Source organism: Branchiostoma lanceolatum, chromosome 1 (genome assembly GCF_035083965.1).
Source record: "Branchiostoma lanceolatum isolate klBraLanc5 chromosome 1, klBraLanc5.hap2, whole genome shotgun sequence".
NCBI lineage: Eukaryota > Metazoa > Chordata > Leptocardii > Amphioxiformes > Branchiostomatidae > Branchiostoma > Branchiostoma lanceolatum.
This window is the reverse complement of record NC_089722.1, coordinates 30934144-30953515: the sequence shown is the minus strand read 5'-3', so window position 1 is coordinate 30953515 and position 19372 is coordinate 30934144. Positions and strand designations below refer to the sequence as shown.

Sequence of the window (19372 nt, the reverse complement as noted above, 5' to 3'; positions counted from 1 at the left end):
CATTAGATTCATATCTATATCTGGGTCAATGTACTGAATTTGTGATGATTTGCCAGTCTCGCAAGCACTGGAAATATCATATTTGATTTTGAGGTCTTTTGTTCAGCTATCCATTTCCTTCGTTTTTGGTTCATATTTCAAATTTCTTCCAGAAAATTTCATGTTTACCGACTGATTGACGCATTAGTGTGAACGGTCGGACGTAATTAAATATGTAACTGCTTGTATTTTTGGAACGCCGGTTGGCTGTTTGCCCAAACAGTATTGTAGTGATGTTTGCACGCCCTTACGGATGTGTTTGGTTAACAAATTTACATTGTAGATTGGGGAAACGCCTTCTTCATTCACAAACGTTCCCCGCACCTTTCGAAGAGCTTTGAACGATGACATATCAACTCTTCTCAGTAACTATTTTGCTACAGTAAAGTATCTAGTTTAAGCAAAACCTCGGCCTTGGTTTTATAGAAATAGAAAATTGAAATAGGCTTCGTTTGCTATAGCCTCCACCAGCCCTTCCAACGGGGATACGGATTGTACTGGATTTGGCAAAAAAGGGAATAATTGGCCGGGAGACCAGTCTTCCACCTCGAAGCGCGGCCGGTCAACAACCTCTCAGTGAACCAAACTCCCCTGACGGCAAATTTCTCCCTGTACCCAGGCGTAGTTAGTTTGGTAGAGACTACGTTTGTAAAACCCTCAAGCTTAGAAAATATACAGCATTTCTGGTATTAGACTAAAGGCTTTTCCAAGCAACGCATTGGCTAACGGACACACTTTGCTGTTGTAACGTTATCAGGTGTTCGCGTGTCCTCTGCGCCCGGTCGCGAGGCTACAGTGCTCTACAGGTATGTCGCATTGTCTGACTAACGCCTTGTAATCTCGCACCCCGGTGAATGTGCCTATTCATTCACAATGGCGGACGTGACGACACATTGTTTATTTACTTCCCGTGGCAACAAGGACACCTTATCTGCGGCCTTACTCTGAGCGCCTTTAAGGCTGAGTAATGCAATGATTAATACAGGTGAGAATACGGGTTCTTAGAGATAGAGCCTTTAACTGAAACCTGTGGATACTTCTGGGTAAAAAGTTTTTGTTGTTTCCGAGAAAAAAAGTTGCTTTACAACGAGCACGCGAGGATGACAGCAGCCAAACGCACATCTGAATTTCCACCATTTTTTCATATCTAATGTTAACGTTAATTCAAGACAGGTTACGTTAACAATGTAGGTTTTAAACTGTTGGAATTGAGTAGTCTTTAATATGTCAACAAGAAGTTCCATTATTCGCCTAGCCCTATACCCTTAAGAAAGGACTCTTGTTCTACACAAGGGTTAGGTCTGTGTTCTTAAGGTGTTTGCCATCCTTCCTCTGAAGGGTGGCGGAATAACAAGGACGGTTGACACAACAACATGGGTGACTGGCAAAATACTTAACGGCCACAGTTAAAGGGACGGAAAATTTTGGAAAACAGCTGGTACAGGGACATTATTCTCGACGAGTTCTACATAAACAATTGAAAGAAAAAAGAAGACAACGCACAAATATATAAAACTATGGGTACTAAATAAACGACAAGCACCGAGGGGGCGGGGGGTCTGCTAAGACACTGTTGTTGACCTTGAAGACCCCTTTAAGTTGCTTGAGACCCCCTCAGGTGTCTTAAGATAATAGACGGCCATGGCCAAACACAGGCCACATGAACACTACGAAAACACCACCGACAACGCCCTACTGGGTGAACAACACTGTCGTGTTGTCTCACCTGAAATGGTGTGGCGGCCGTAAGCAAACGGGAATTTACTTTAACTTAATACTCCAAGATGGGGGTCGATTTGAACATGGAGAACGTGTCAATAAAGAAAATAACCATCTTAACTGCAATGCTATGTGCAAATGGAATCCCGCTGGTAGATTATACGGTAGGGACAGTGACATGACGATATTGTTTTATACTATGGGTTTCAGTCAGCTCTACTCATGATCATAAAATGATCATGAAATGAAGTATATCATAATAGACTGGTTTATTTTGAGCTACCGCCTTGGTTGATGGCGTTCCTTGTCCTGCCTGAACTAGAGCAACATTTACGTTAACGGTGGTTTCCATCAAACCAGAGTTTGGAGCAAAATCATACACATGAAGCGCTATTAAATCAAGCGAGACTCTAGATCCTTGACCTTCTATCGCAAATAATATAGTGCTAGTACTATTTGTCGCGTGAAGTATTTGGGGCCTCATACCTGTCTGTACAGGTCTAATACTGCAGCTCATCACACATGGCTTTGGTCCGGCTGAAATATGAGAACACATTTAAAGCGCACAAAGTAAACTGTAATATAACTATCTTTCATCTCCATGAAAAATGTACATATTGTTTTGGTTGTGTCTGTGTGTGCGTGTCTATGTGTTTGTGCTTCTGGATATTGCTGTAGCCAGCACATGTGGGTATGTGTTAGGAAGACGAAGGTCAAGGTCGATTTTGGGCCCCCTAGTACGTGACTTTGGTACTGCAGCAGAACTTTCGTTTTTTGTATCTTTTGACCTGGGCGTGCTATGGTCTTGATCTTTTGGTGGCAAATAGCTTGTTTCAATAGTATGGAGGAAAAATAGCATTCCCCTAAGATTCACGACTGTTTCGGCTATAAATTAGAGGACGACCATAAGTTGGGCCATTTTGATTCGATTATTTGGATAACATCCACGCGCGCATCAATTTTCGTCCGTTTCTACCAAAAAATAGTTTTTACCATGCTGTAAATCATACATGCTACAAAATGAGCAAATACATGTCGTAAATTGCAAGCAAATATTTCGGGAAACATAAACGAATGTCGTAGAATGCCAAGTCAATTATAAAGTCAAAGAAGAAAATGCCAAACTCAAATACTAGTCATTTGTTCAACCTTCCTGACCACGTGGATTTCATAATGTCTTTTTGCCAAACTTTTTATTCTATTCGCACGCTCGCATCAGTTTTGGGGTTCCCAGAGGATATCATCCATATAATCGAATAAACATGGCCTTATTTGAGGAAAAAAACTAGCATTATCTTATTGTTGCCCTGTACCAGCGAAACCAAACCGTCACACGCGTACGGTTAACAAGGCTCATTGTTGATAGTAAGTTTTACCCTTTGCCCCTGGTACCGTCAGACATTCAGCGGTAGAGATGGCGGAGGCCATACTCAGCAGCCAGATTTCGGGGAACCTTCTTGCGTGTAAGATCTGCTTAGAACACTTTAAGAACCCCAAAGTACTGCCATGTCTTCACACCTTCTGCAAGGATTGTCTGGAGAAACTTGAAGGTAAAGTGACGGACAAGTTTCTGTGTCCAACATGTCGGACCGAAACCGTACTTCCGGGGGGCGGTGTCGCCGGGTTCAAAGACAACTTTTTCGTCCTGAGCCTGAGGGACACCCTTGAGGCTCATAAGAATGACCCAAGAATATGGTTAGCAAGGATGAAGACAAAGTGTCTTGCGATCTGTGCGAGGAAGCGGCTAGTGGCGGCTGTGTTGTCTGTGAAGAGTTCTTGTGTGGCGAATGCGCTCGCTCCCACCGTCGAGTCCTACGCACGCGCAATCACGAAGTCCTCTGTGTGTCCGAGCTGAAAAAGCGGTTGGTCAACAAGACGTCATCGATGAAATCAAGATCACTGCCGAATTGTCCGAAACACGAGGATGAGAAGTTGAAGTTCTACTGTGAGACATGCCAGTGCCCCATCTGCCGAGACTGCACGGTACTCGAGCACAAGGAACACACGTACGACTACCTGGGAAACATTGCAGGCCAAGCTAGGGCCAAGATCAAAGGAACGCTGGCAGCCGCCTGGCCCAAGTTCGAGGAATACCGAGATATGGCAATCGCCGTTGCCAAGAAGCAAGTTGAGCTTGACAGTAGGAGCAAAAAAGCCACAGACGACGTAGATGCATCTGCAGAAGAAGAGATCAAGTATCTTACTGGCCTTGTCAGACGCAAGCAAGCTGAAATAAAAGGAAAGTTGGCGGCTTTTACAGCAACCCGTTCCAAGCAGCTCTCTGCTACAGCAGACAGTGTTGAGAGCACCTTAGGCTGTCTGCATGTCCAGCACAGTGGACTTCTCACAGAAAGTCGTGGAGCATGGCAGTGACTTTGACGTCATGAACCGTTGTACTCTGACGTCACGGCACGGCTGGAATATTTGTTGAAAGGTCCAGCTTCGGACATTCCTGACGACATCGATGACGTCATGTTTAAGCCGAGGACGGAAAGGAAAGAAAGGGATCCGGAAATCATCCTTGGCGACATTGCCGGTACGTTTTCCGATGTGTCATTGTTCTCATCTGAAGCAATTCAAAGTTTCTCAGTAGATCTATACAGTGTTCTAGCTAGCTTGAAATGTCTTTCCATCATCCCAATTCCCATTGACGGAAAGATCCTACAACTGAGAGTCTTCTTTTTTCTGTCACCTTGTACAAACTTCTATCAATTTTTTAACTTTGGACATCTTTATACTCATGGATTTCGTCAAGGTTGACGGAATGGTTTAATAATTTTCCATCATATGCAACAACATTCCGTCAAATGATGGAACAACGCGTACTGCAGCTGGCTAGTACCGTGGAGTATATGCATAGAGGAGTTTTTAGGACAGGCAAACCATGACCTATCGGGCGCCATTTAGCCTCATTTGTTGTTCAATTACTTGCTAATTACAGACATATCCCAACTCCAATGCTGTTTCCCCGATGAGCACTGTAACATAATCTGTATCCTCTTTAGATACCTTCCGAAGTGCCAAGTTCACCACCCTGGGTACCACCGGCCGTCTGGGCCCCACTACCCTGGGTAACCACTACAGGGGACAGAACCATGAACACTTGGTGACGCTACATAAAGGGGTACAACACTTCACTGTACCGTGGACAGGAACCTACAACATAGAGGCAGCTGGTCAGGACTTCTTTATTTTCAAATTCAAATCTTTGGTCTGCTTAAGAGAGTACTATATGAGACGCTATATGATATAAAACTTATAAAGAGGTAATGGAAAAGAACTGTTTCTCTGTCATGAAGTTGAGATCTTGATAAGGTAAAGACATTTTACTCCCCCACGAATGAGTTTTGCCTTCGTGTGCGTGTTTGTATATGATACAGATCTAATCTATGCGATATTTACTAAGTCACACCCCAAAATCCACCCGGCTAATATATAACTTTGCTTGGAATTTGTAATGTTCACTTTTGCATAAGGCAATGAATATAAAACGACATTTTTCATACAATGCTTGGACCAACAGATAAGATAAAACCTAAGTTTACTTAATTGGTACCACAGACAAAAATAGCAGTACTAAGGATGTATTGTCGAAGGGGCGAGAGTTATGTTTGATTGCCGTGTTGGTTTTGCAAGTTGTGTATTTCTGCTTAACTTTTCAAATGTGGCCTCATCTGATGATGACCCTTGCTCAAGTTGTTGTCCTCTTTGCATTGCTGAAAAGTAACTGAAGTCTTTCTGAATCAAAGTAGAACTGCAAATTGCCAACACAAAAATTTGACCTACCCAAATTTTCGACTCATCTGCTCCAGTCTTTATCAAGGAATGAGCAATCCACTGCTTCTGTGACGTCACTTTATGCAGAGTAGTATCTACATCCGGGCTCTACAACCATCCCTCAACAGAGACGGGGGGCGCCATAGACTTTCTGCAACATATGACCTACTGCTCACCTAATCACGTGTTTTATCTAAAATCAATTTGCAACATTAATTCAGAATGATTTCTACCAACACGGATGAACTTCAAAGTAAAGTAACTGAAATTTTCCTTGACAGGTGCTGCCGCAGGGTGTAGACGACATGACGACATGGCCAGGGGACAGGGTGCCTTGTTTCTTTTTTTTTTATTTCTTTTTTATTAAACAACATGAACAACAGATACAGACAGGATGGCAACGAACTCAAGTTAATAAAACTTATATTACGTGCCATCATACAAAACAGGAATATCTTAAACAGTAATATACTTATCTACACAATAACAACAGATCAATGAAAGCGTTCAATACATGTGTTGCAATATGATTCGTTTCCCAAGCGCAAACCTCCCTTCCCCCCGACTAAATATAACTAATAGGATGGGATGTACCAATTTCAATGTGAGAACCGCTTCGTCAGTATAATATATTCTTGAGTTAAACTCATTATGTTACAGTTTGAACTGGGGGAGCAAAGAGATGATCCGTAGATTAACAGGTGTTTAATAGCATCGTCCGAGAGTGATTTGATGTCGAAAATGTGTCCTATAATTTTGGAAAGTTGGTCAAGTAAAAGTAAACGCTGATTAATATGTAATGGGCAGTGAAGTAGGAAATGAGAGATTGATTCGCATTGACACCCGCAGTAACATGCCTTGTTGAAGGGAACATTCCATCTCAAACAAGGTTCGACATTTTTATATGACAGCACCTGTTCTTGTGAAACCGTATGTCAACATGAGGACTTTTTGGGCCCCCTGGCAGTTTGCTCTGAAACTGTAGGGGTATTTTTGTTAGAAAATGCTAATGAGAATAACTGAACAAAGGAATGATGGAATTCCATGACATTCAGTATTCAGGTGTCTTAGACAGAGATGTACACAATGAAATGCAAATTATGCAAATTAGGACTTAATTTGCATAGTCAATGAGGAAAATCTATAATTGCAGCGTTTTCCATATTAGACCTTTTGAAAAAAAGCTCACGTGACATGTAATTTATGGCAAGTGGGGCATCTATTATGCAATAATGTAACTAAGGGCCTAATTTGCAAAATTAATGCGAAAGTTTCATATAATTCCTTTGGTTGGAATTACATACTTCTGACATGTGTAAGTAGATTCAAGCAAGAGGTTTCTTTTTTGTTTGTTCATTCCAGGTGAAACTCTGAAAATCCTGGTTGGCCAAGAAGGTGCTGAGGACAGGGACGGCCAAAGCGATGCTTTCGGAGGAGGGGGCGGTAAGTTTGTCACCAGTGGAGACAACAAACCACTGATCATCGCCGGGGGTGGGGGAGGGGCTGAGGTGGGACTATCGACCCACGAGCCGCTGTGTGATGGGACTATGTCTACCACTGGTAACAAGAGTTATGGAGAGACTAGCTGTAGTGGAGGTTCTGACGGGCAGGGAGCGACAGAAAGGAAGGGTAACGCCATGGGCGGCGGTGGGGGAGGGTTGCTGAGTAACGCGGGCCGTAACGTTCGTATATCGTTTGGTTCTCACTCTGGTACCGATGGTGGGATGGCCTTCGTCAACGGTGGGGTTGGAGGGGGCGGGCTACCTGATTATATAGATGGTGGATTTGGTGGAGGGGGAGGGGGTTTGAAGGGCTGCCAGTCTTCCAGAAATAGAAGCCGTCGCAGTGGAGGACCGGGTGGTGGAGGGGGAGGGGGATATTCAGGGGGCGGAGGGGGCTGTCCGTGGCCAGGTGTTGAGAAGGGGCTCAGTTCAATTGGCCTAGGTGCCGGTATCGTTACTACATGTAACGTTAACAGAGGAGAAAGCCGTACCCCTAACGGCGGAGGAGGCGGCGGTTCGTTTAACTCCGGTACTGACACTGACGGTCAGGATGGGGCAAACTACGGGCCCGGGGATGTAGTTTTCACCAAACAGGTGTATAAACCAGCATGATGCTACATGTACATTTTACTTCTGGCCTGGATCTAAGGCTCTGCAGGTCTGTAGTGGCGGCGTAATGACGGAGATTTTTCGACACGGCTTGATATTCCAAAGACATCACGATGTCCACAGACTTAGTACTGATTTACTTTACCTATAGTTAGATAGAGGACATAGGGGATAAAAAACACATACTTAGAATCACCTGTCAAGCATGCGTCATACATATCCTATAGAACAGCTGGATATTCCACTGATGCCCGCAGCTACCGATAGACGTAGTAAGCGGCAAGCCCGAAATGAAAATAATGATTTCCTTTTTCTTTTCCTGCAGTTAGATAGATGATAGAAAACGCATACGTAGAATCACCTGTCAAGCATAAGGCATGCATATCCTAACGGGTTGTAGATTGCGAGTTGCAGTGCGTTAATTCAAATCAGACAATTTTTCATTTGCAACACCATTCGTATGTTATCGTAAGAAATGTTTTTATTATAAGGAACTTTAAATCGTCATAGATCTATGAGACCTCTGTTGATTGGAAGTAGAAAATAAACCATAAATGTGTGAGGCATACACCATTGTTGTTTTTCTCTATAGATCCATCCTGGATTTTTTACAAATCTTCAAACAATATTTATTTAAAATATGAAACTAAATGTATTATCACATACTGAAGTAGGCAAACAAATCTGTATAGAAATGATCAAAGTCTTCTTATACAGTTAGCGACGTGCTATCACTCTGTATCATGGGTACCATCCTCACACTGATACAGAGGAGGTGTTTGGGGGTAGATCCTCAAGTTCACTGTCTCTTTAAAAACAAAATCATTGAATCAGTGCTAATATGAGACAAAGATCTTTCAAAACTAACATACATATGAATTTAGAAATACTGTAAATGCATTTAAGTTCATGTGGTTTTTATTTTGCCGTAGGGAGAAAATGGACAGTTCGCGGTGGTTTTAAGTTCGCGTTTGAAACAATAGTAGCGCTACAGTCATAGGTGGGCAAAAAGTTTCGCGGTGGTTTTAAGTTCGCGCTGAAAGTTCACCGCTAAAACCGCGAACATGAAACCGCCGCGGACATTTCTGCATTTACAGTAACTGCTGGCTCGATCTTTTCGCTTGCTAATGCTAGGGTCACCCAACCCGGGGCCCGGCCGGGCAGCTTGCGGGAACGAAAACTATGATATAGGAGACAACAAAACACACAAAACTCTTAAAAATTATTCCTTACCATACGCCATGTATGTACTTGATATGCAGCTTTTATTCTTTGTTTTTTTTTCACACAGCCCGGTCGGGCCCCGGCTTCGAAATGTGACCCTAGCATAACCCGGTTACTACGGAGGTTGGTACCCAGGCTATTCACTCTGACGCTCGCCTTATTTTCGTTCCCCATCTCGAGACATCCCAATATAACGCCGGTACGTGTTGTTGTGAACACTGGGTCAATGTTGTGGTCATATTTGGCATATCTGCCGACCAAGGTTAAGACACTGCAAATGGCCGCCAACTGATCCTGTCACGTCTACGCACAGGACGGTGCCGCCAGGTCAACAAACAGGCCTTGTTGTCACTTTTCAGGACTGGATCCTGAAAACACACAAAATGTTCGTCGTAAAAACATCATGGCGTTAGCGATGTATTCTATTACTCTCCAAGCAGAGCATGGGTTTCGGCTAGTTTTTGACGTGTTCTAGGCGTTTTTGTCGGGCATTCGACTTTGTCATCTTTTTTTTTTGGTCTCTCCTTGGGTTGGCGAAACACAAAAAAAAGATGACAAAGTAGAAAGCCCGACAAAAACGCCTAGAACACATCAAAAACCAGCCGAAACCCATGCTCTGCTTGGAGAGTAGTATTCTATGTCCCTTCCGAAAGACGAGTGCAGCCCCAACCGACATGCCCTGACTCAGGATTGAACCGGGATCTTCGAGTAACCAACTACATGTAATTGGGACCATGAGCTCAACTTTGAGGCTACTACATCCCTATACATGTATATATATTTATATATGCATCGATATTAAATTGTCCTGCACTTTGGCGATGCTTCGCAGGTCACGTGAATACTCTCGAGCCCAGGATCCGGTATACGGAATCATTGCTGCAGCTAAATTTAGCAGTATTTTGTCGGCACAGCATATCAGGTTTACGGGCTCTGACCCGCCTCTATCGTGTCGCAGTCTGTTTAATCACCTCAAGTGCCCTCTCCGTAACTAAATCCAGGTCAGTGACAATATTTCACCGATTTCCTTAGCTCTATTTCGTATTTGGATAAGAATGCATATCGCGCAACACTAATGACAAGAGAATCATTAATGTAACGTACAAATGTACTGTTCGAAGAGGGGGGAAACAGGGCTTGATATCCACTGCTTAGAGTTTTACAAACATGGGTGTAACATGTTTATTTGGATACAACCAGTATGGCTGTCTTCCGAAACGGTCTCAAATCACTGACATCTATAAGTAGGATCTTTCTATGAAGAGTACATATCGAACAACGCCATTGTATGTTGCGTATAACGTATACAGCTAGACAGTGACTCTTCCGAGGGTAACCACATAAGACTGACCAAGGACATGGACTGACACAGAAATACAGCACAAAGCTACACTGTCAACACAACACAGACATTGTAGGTCAGTTCGATTCAGTATTATGACGTCTAGTAAGCCTTTATATAGCACAAAAATATTAAAGATCAGTGGATATCACGGTGCTAATGGATCAGATATTGTAGAGTGCGATATCATATGTAAGAAGGGTCATCAGAGCTAAAGTTGAGGTCAAGTTCGAAAGATATACGACATGTTTGTAATAAGATCTCGGTGTTGTGACTGGTGGGCCCGTGTCATGGCCCACCCCAGGAGTCAGACGTTGCATGTTGCCAACAAAGATATCATAACAAGGCTGAAGAAACAAGCAATCAGAGATGGCAAGCTTCACCACGTCATACGGTGAGCGCCCTCTGGTAGAATGTACAGAAACTGCACTGCAGAAACCCAGTACAGAGAGAGAGAGAGATAGATAGATAGATAGATAGATAGAGAGAAAGAGACAGAGAAAGAGAGAGAGAGAGAGATACAAACGCAGACGCGCGGACCTTCAGTTAAAAGCTATGGATATCTGTTTATGTCGGCAATTTAAAATCAACATTCTACATTTTCCGATCTTTTTTTCAGATACATATTGACCCAAACATGTCAGAAGAGGACACAGATACTCCTAGTGACGACTTAGACTATGTCTTTGACGACAAAGGTGAACTGCAAGTTTGTGACACGTGTCATGGCCGACGTCTTCTGCAGGGAATACGGCATATAAACAGCCAAAATGGCGCGTTCAGTGCTCTGCTGAAAAGCGTCGAGAAGAATCTAGTCACTCTGGTTATAACCGAGGACGAGAAGGGGAATAGATTACAATATCCAAAACTACAATCGGACTTGGGACCGGCCATCACCGCTTTGAACGAGTCCAGAACAACTCGCACATTGTGTGACGTCGTCTTGTGCGTCAGCGACGCGAAGTTCCACTGCCATCGGGCTGTCCTGGCCGCGTCTAGTCCTTTCTTCTCCACACTTCTGCTTGGAGAATTCAGAGAAAGAACGGACGAAAAGGTCCGGTTGAACGATGTACCGCCGCACATAGTCAGCGATCTCTTAGACTACTTCTACACGGGGTCTCTACACATCAGGAACAGTAATGTGGAGTCACTGCTCCACGCGGCTTCGCTGTTTCAACTCGGCTCCGTCGTGACTGCCTGTTGCAGGTACCTCTCGCGCCAACTGGACTCCGACAACTGTTTCGGCATCCTACACTTTGCAGAGTTCTACTCCTGCAAAACCCTGGTAGAAGAGGCCAGAGCCTTTGCCATGGACAACTTCCCAGATACCGTCAGAACGGGAGAATTTGAACTCCTCTCCTATGACCAGGTGCTGTTCTTTCTGACCGACGAGAGATGTCAATGGTGTAAAGAGAGCGTGTATGAAGCGGTCATGAAATGGACCAAGGCCGACACAACGCGGCGCGAGTTCTTACCGGCCTTGCTGCGATGCGCTGACCTTCGTCTGATGACCGAGGACTACTTCAAGTTCAACGTGAAGTTTGATCCATTGATCAAGAATGACCCAGAATGTTTAGACATCATTCAAGAGGTGGAGGAAGATCTCTTCCAGCAGAGAACACAGCGCCTCCCTGCGGAGATACTGGTACAGGTGGGCGGGATCAGCGGCAGTGAGGCGGCGGGACACAAGCCCGTCAAAGTCCCGTACATGGACTGTCTGGGCCCGTGGCGATGTTCCCATGCTATCTTGTCAGACCTTCCCTCCAGCCTGGTGTCCAAGAACTGCTATCTGAACGTCCTGGCCATGGATGACGACATCTACATCCTGGCCTCGATGGAGCGGTGCCGAGCTGAGGACCCGAGAGAGATGCAGTTTTGGGGATATGTCTCTTCTGCCGACCTGTGGTTGCGCCTGCCCGACCCCCTGGCGTTCCACCAGGGCCAGTTCGGTTTTGTGGCCGCCCAGGGACGACTTTACGCCGTCGGGACCAACATGACTGCCGAGAAAGCCGCGGAGTGCTACGAGTCCTTTTCACCACGGAACAACCGGTGGAGGAAGATAGCTCCAGTGCCGCACACCGTGCACAAAACCGTCACGTCGTCGTGTAAGGGCAAAGTCGTCGTCATGGGCTACTGGGAGGGACGTCACGAAAACTTTTATGTCCAAACGTACGATCCGTCTACTGATAACTGGGAGCACTACGACGTGGAATCGTACCATTGTGGAAAACCGCAGTACCAAAGCGCTGTTCTCGGCTGCAAGATTTACCTGATGCCCTTGTTAGGGAGGCGTTTTTCCACGTGCGCCTTTGACACGGAAAGTCGGCAGTTCCAGAAACTTCCCATGCCCCAGCAGAGCCACATTCACGGTGGCATGACTGTGGTGAACGGGAAAATCGTCCTGACGGGAGGGAGTGACTATTTCAAGGCGTACACCTGTCCCGTTATCGAGCTGTTGGACCCGGACCAGGGGGAGTGGCTGGACGTGGGGCGGCAGGTGGAACACCTCAGACGGGCGCACGCCTCTGTGACCATCCGGGACTGCGGATGGATACACGAGAAGCTTATGAAAGCCATGGAAGAGAACAGGAAGAAATACGCTGAACTGGACGATTTTGTAGCTGGGTACGAACTAGCTCGAACTGAAGGGGAGGACGGCTTGCCTGCTTTGTAAAAGATCTTAGTCATGATAATGTAAGAACGTAATTGAAACAGCGTCTTGTCCTTATGAAAGAGAGCATATCTTGTGACTAAAACAGAATATTATACATTAAGAATGTTGCTTGCATATCTCGAAAAGACCTACAAAGAAAACATAATAAAATAATGTCTCACTAGTAGTAGCTGGTAGAACGAAACAATAACCTGCAAACAAAGAATGAGTAAAGGTAAATTACTCAGATTGAGTGATAGACATTTTGTCTCCTGGCAACAGAAATTAAACAAGCGACAAGAGCTATAGTATTGCCAATGTCTTTCTTCTTCTTGTATTTATCTTAGAATAGGTTGTTTAAGGTGAATGGACATTTTTTTTGGCGGGGGGATGAAAATTCAAGCAATTGCCGCATGAGAATGGCAATTGTAAAATTACGCAAGGGGGCTGTCGACAAATATACGAACTGTGCCTTTGAAAATAATGTACAAAAATATTCTGACTCTTCCAAGACCATCATGTTCTACAGTATCTTCGACAATCATCACAGAAATATCTTCCTTTTATCTTAAAGTGATGATGGGCTAAATATCATAACATCTAAACCTGGTATGACAGTACCACTGGTCCACATGATAACTGTAAATGCATTCAAGTTCGCGAGGTTTTTATTTCGCGATACGGAGAAAATGGAGTTTTCGCGGTGGTTTTCAGGACATATCTCTACGTCCCGACACATGGCAGAAGACGACCAGGACGTCAGAAGACGAGCTACCTGACCTACGTCCAGATCCTACTGGGGGATGCTGAAGGTGACCTGAGCCCAGAGGCCATCACTGCAATGGCTACTGACCGGCGGATGTGGAGAGGACGTGTGATCGGCCGCTGCGCGACCGACCGATGATGATGATGATGATGTACTTTTCTGTAAATGCCTTTCTCTAAGAAATCAAAGTTCCCTACAAGTTTTTCATCTAAGAGTGGTTTTAAAAACGACGCACGTCAGCGTTTCATTTCGTTGTAGAGCTTTACAAACATTGTGTCCTAAAGCGCTTTCAGCTGGGCGTCACTATCACTTTGACTAAGAGATTTCAAAGTAAATATACAGAGAGATAATATTCTGTCTTTTTCATAGAAAACCAAAAAAACGGATTTTGATTTACTAGCTTGTTGAGAAGAAGTCACGTATCACGAAAAAGGCACAAAACAGCCTACATTGCTCTTGTATAGATATAAACAACAGCTTATCACTTTGCCAAAGCTATACAAACCTCAAAGTCAAAGGTATTGTCAGGGTTGCAGTTCTTAGGGATCGATTAAAGTTAATACATGTAACATTATATGTCATATGTACTTGCTTTCTTCTCTTACTGACTCAATATGTATCATATAATCCAAAATGCATGGCTTAACCCCGTTGTTAATGCCAATCGTTTTGGAAATATATTCAAGAACCGTCTGAAAGACACGTTTCTCTCTGGCTGGAGACAAGACATAAAAGAACTTAACAAACTAAGCACTTACTGCAAAATCAAAGAACAATTCTGTCTTGAAAACTATCTCTCATCCATTCAAAACAAGTCTTTTAGAAATAGCATTACGAAACTAAGGATTAGTGCGCACTCTCTACAAATCGAAAAGGCCGACATTACAACACACCAGCCAAGGAGATACAGTGTCCAACCTCAGTGTCTGAATGATATTGAGAACGAATTCCACTTCATCATGAATTGTCCGACCTATGACAATGACCAGCAGAAATTGTTTAGATCGATTGTATGTAACTCCGGTAAAATGCCGCATACCAAGACCGAGGTATTCAATATGATATTGTCCTGCCCTGTTCATATATCTACCTATGTAGGCCAATCTATATACAACTCTATGCAAAAACGAGACATTGTTTTACATTCCTGACACATCTACATCTACATTGAATGCTATCATCATATACTGCACAGAATACTATCATCGTCATCATTACATTGTATACTGTTTTGGCCATTAGAATGTACATTATTAGATCGATTGTTATTCATGTCATAGATAAGTTCTTTGAAATTGTTATATATTAGAAATAGTCGATTGTTATGTATCTACAAATTTCCATATATTGTACCCGTTACAATTGTTGCGCAATAAAGTTCTTCTTCTTCTTCTATAATATGATATGAACGAGGACATGATAAGAAGGAAGTTTACAGCAATACATTGCTTGATTCTAATTTGTTAAGTTATCTCCACAGGTCGTTGCTTGTCTTTTTTCTTCTTTTTAAAAAAATAATTTGAACCCGTGTGTAGCTACATGTAGCTACAGCCCCTCTAGCATGAATGAAAAAATCTATTGATAAAATGATCAGCAGCATGGTACAGACAGTCAGTATACTCTTCCTCGGCATGTGGTGAGTTTGTACCAGTCTCTACCAAACTAACTACGCCGGCTATAGGGAGAATATTTGCCAGGGTTTCATTGGAAGGGTCCTAAACGGGCGACTATGTGATCTTCAGTATGGACTGACCCTACTGGTTAATTATTCCTCTCTCAGCCGAATTCATAAGCACGTAAGAGGGCCTGGTGGAGGCTAGTTCGTACCCCGCCACAAATGATTCCCTCCTGGCGTATTTCTTCCTATTCTTCTCCATGGCTTTCACAAGCTTCTCGTGTATCCATCCGCAGTCCCGGATGGTCACCGAGGCGTGCGCCCGTCTGAGGTGTTCCACCTGCCGCCCAACGTCCAGCCACTCCCCCTGGTCCGGGTCCAACAGCTCGATAACGGGGCAGGTGTAGTCATCGAGGTGGTCTTTACCACCGATGACTACGATTTTCCCGTCTAAGGCAGTCAAGCCGCCGTGGATGTGGCTGTGCTCGGGCATTGGTATCCGCTCAAACTCCCGGCTTTCTGTATCGAATGCACACATGCAGTTACGGGCGACCACGAAGGGCATTAGGTATATCTTGGAACCAATGACAGCGCTTTGGTACTGCGGTTTACCAGAGTGAAATGACTCCACTTCGTACTGTTCCCACACGTCTGCATCAGAATCGTACGTTTGGACATAAAAGTTTTCGTGTCGGCCTTCCCAGTAGCCCATGACGACGACTTTTCCCTTACACGACGACGTGACGGTTTTGTGCACGGTGTGCGACACTGGAGCTATCTTCCTCCACCGGTTGTTCCGTGGTGAAAAGGACTCGTAGCACTCCGCGGCTTTCTCGGCAGTCATGTTGGTCCCGACGGCGTAAAGTCGTCCCTGGGCGGCCACGAAACCGAACTGGCCCTGGTGGAACGCCAGGGGGTCGGGCAGGCGCAACCACAGGTCGGCAGAAGAGACATATCTCCAGAACTGCATCTCTCTCGGGTCCTCAGCTCGGCACCGCTCCATCGAGGCCAGGATGTAGATGTCGTCATCCATGGCCAGGACGTTCAGATAGCAGTTCTTGGACACCAGGCTGGAGGGAAGGTCTGACAAGATAGCATGGGAACATCGCCACGGGCCCAGACAGTCCATGTACGGGACTTTGACGGGCTTGTGTCCCGCCGCCTCACTGCCGCTGATCCCGCCCACCTGTACCAGTATCTCCGCAGGGAGGCGCTGTGTTCTCTGCTGGAAGAGATCTTCCTTTACCTCTTGGATGATGTCTAAACATTCTGGGTCGTTCTTGATCAATGGATCAAACTTCACGTTGAACTTGAAGTAGTCCTCGGTCATCAGACGAAGGTCAGCGCATCGCAGCAAGGCCGGTAAGAACTCGCGCCGCGTTGTGTCGGCCTTGGTCCATTTCATGACCGCTTCATACACGCTCTCTTTACACCATTGACATCTCTCGTCGGTCAGAAAGAACAGCACCTGGTCATAGGAGAGGAGCTCAAATTCTCCCGTTCTGACGGTATCTGGGAAGTTGTCCACGGCAAAGGCTCTAGCCTCTTCTACCAGGGTTTTGCAGGAGTAGAACTCTACAAAGTGTAGGATGCCGAAACAGTTGTCGGAGTCCAGTTGGCGCGAGAGGTACCTGCAGCAGGCAGTCACGACGGAGCCGAGTTGAAACAGCGAAGCCGCGTGGAGCAGAGACTCCACATTACTGTTCCTGATGTGTAGAGACCCCGTGTAGAAGTAGTCTAAGAGATCGCTGACTATGTGCGGCGGTACATCGTTCAACCGGACCTTTTCGTCCGTTCTTTCTCTGAATTCTCCAAGCAGAAGTGTGGAGAAGAAAGAACTAGATGCCGCCAGGACCGCCCGATGGCAGTGGAACTTCGCGTCGCTGACGCACAAGATGACGTCACACAATGTGCGAGTTGTTCTTGACTCGTTCAAAGCGGTGATGGCCGGTTCCAGATCAGCCTGTAATCTTGGGTACTTCAACCGTTTCCCATTTTCGTCCTCAGTTATAACCAGAGTGACTAGCTCCTTCTCGACGTTTTTTAGCAGAGCCGTGAAGACGGGTTCTTCGGAGGTGACCTCACGTAACCCCTGCAGCAGACGTCGGCCGTGACGTGTTCTGTGAACTTGAAGTTCTCCTTTGTCGTCAAAGACGAGGTCGAGGTCGTCACTTAGAGCATCTGTTTCCTCTTGCAACATCATGTTGCATAGTCGTAAAAATCTGAAGAACAAAACGATAAAGAGAGATAGCATTGTTTATTGGAAGCCCAGACTGTTTTTTTAAGGAATGATATCTAACATGGAATACATTCTTTGAAGGATATGCAATGACCACAGTGGAGTCCAAAATAGAATAATTCTGTAGCTAGGTTCCTGTTTCTGTAAAAGAAACCAAACTATCACTTTTACTACGCACAGAGTGCTTCTTATCTTTCAGAACAAGATTAAGATTGATTTTCTAAAAGTCAGAAGATGACATGGTAAAGCCGGCTTCACAATTCATTCGAGCGTCGGCGGAATTTGTAGATCGCCCGAAGCTCGCCGAATTTCAAAATCGCCCTAGCGTCGACCGTATTTTCCAATGAAAATCTCGGGTGATCTCCGTCGAACTCTAAAAACTAAAAATCCTCCATAAGATGGTACCACCTCTTGGACATGGACGAAGTCAGAATCGACTGACCTGGTAAAAAGCCAATAATAGGATCAACTTTGATTTCTAAAAATCGCCCGAAGCTCGCGTAATCGACAAGACGTCGGTCGTACTTTGGCCGAAAATGCACATTTAAAACTCGCCAACACGTCGGCCGAGCTGAATTTCTTATTTGTGACGGGGGCTTAAGGATGAATTAAAAAAAGCCTTCCGACATACCAAAGAGTCAGGCAGATCAGATATGAACCTTGTTCACTGTTCACTGAGTCACGTAATGAAACGTGATGCTACTCAGAACTATCGGTATCATTACAAACATGAAGTAGGGATGTTGAACGTGTGCCCAACAGTAAGAATACCTTAAAAAACATCGCACGAACATCTGCCAGTGTCTGTCACATATTCTTCTTGTGTTAAGACTCCCGTCTGACCCATGTCATAAACACACCACCATACTGACATACAATCTCATCACGATATCCACATAGAACAGCTTTGGTAGCAGATTTGGCAGACTAAAGCCGGCCGGCGGTTGGGTTTGGGGGAATGATACTGAATGTGCGTTTGACTTTGACCTACTTTGCAACGTTACACTGTGTTATATCATATCTCTAACGACAGTTCCTAAGTGGGAAGGGGGTAGTGGTTGTAACGCCTTTTAGGGCAACAGTTAACACTTACTACAGGTGTACAAGACTCGCATCCAGTGCGATACCGCCCCTCCTCTGAAAACAGACAATGCAGTATAGCGCTTTTCCTACAGTTCGAAATAATGTTCATGGATAATATCAACAAAAAATTGCTTACCTGATTAATGATATGGAGAGAAGAGTCTTTGTCGGAAAACGACAGAGATTTACCGAACCGGTGAACGCTGGATGATATCATACAATGTGATATGATGATGTGTCAATGAAATTTGGCTAATTTTAGCGACCGGACATTTTCAGATAGGACCCTGGGTAGTCTGGTGACATCGGTTGCATCAGAAATAAAGATGTAGTCAGTGTTTGTCTGTGCCTTTTTCGATAGTGTAGAGTTTTTTTGCCAAAAAGTAGCCTCCATAGCAGGCTCTACCTTGCCTCTTTGGGGGCTTATAATTCACTTTATGCAGCCAGCCCGTAACCATCAGCCAGACTGTAACCATTTTGCCCGTAGATTCGCACCTCTGTGCCAAACGCTCCTAACGCGTGCTTTTAGTTTCGCTTTGAGCCGCCGTCTTCGTGCAGGCTCTACCGGCAAGATAGTTACAGTCTGGCTGATGGTTACCGCTGGCTGCAAAAAGTGTATTATAACTTGGAGGCTAGTCAAAAAGGTACCAGCGCAAAATCCGCTGTTATTGGTTTTCAATGGAAGAGAGAGAAAATTAGGTGTCTCTCTCGACATATAGACTTTAAAAGATTTTGGCATTTTTTCAGTAAAAGCGATTGCGACGCCCAGCTGAGAGCGCATGATACATGGTTCCATTCCAACAA

The 19372-nt window shown here is 44.8% G+C and overlaps 3 protein-coding genes and 1 long non-coding RNA gene across 4 annotated transcripts; 3 read left to right on the top strand and 1 right to left on the bottom strand.

The window, feature by feature from the left end:
• The first annotated feature begins 3450 nt into the window (after positions 1 to 3450).
• LOC136448454 (uncharacterized) lies at positions 3451 to 5874 on the top strand. Its single transcript, XR_010757881.1, has 3 exons — positions 3451 to 4294; positions 4764 to 4934; positions 5817 to 5874. It is a non-coding gene; the product is annotated as an uncharacterized lncRNA (long non-coding RNA).
• A 1208-nt stretch (positions 5875 to 7082) lies between these two features.
• Positions 7083 to 7649, top strand: LOC136421583 (loricrin-like). Its single transcript, XM_066409054.1, has one exon. The coding sequence runs from the start codon at positions 7083 to 7085 to the stop codon at positions 7647 to 7649; it is 567 nt and encodes a 188-aa protein (XP_066265151.1).
• A 2089-nt stretch (positions 7650 to 9738) lies between these two features.
• Positions 9739 to 13185, top strand: LOC136448447 (kelch-like protein 21). The gene is made up of 2 exons (XM_066448013.1): positions 9739 to 9871; positions 10832 to 13185. The coding sequence occupies exon 2, from the start codon at positions 10850 to 10852 to the stop codon at positions 12884 to 12886; it is 2037 nt and encodes a 678-aa protein (XP_066304110.1). The 5' UTR covers positions 9739 to 9871; positions 10832 to 10849; the 3' UTR covers positions 12887 to 13185.
• A 2200-nt stretch (positions 13186 to 15385) lies between these two features.
• LOC136421542 (kelch-like protein 21) lies at positions 15386 to 17449 on the bottom strand. Its single transcript, XM_066408915.1, has one exon. The coding sequence runs from the start codon at positions 17447 to 17449 to the stop codon at positions 15386 to 15388; it is 2064 nt and encodes a 687-aa protein (XP_066265012.1).
• Positions 17450 to 19372: the final 1923 nt, after the last annotated feature.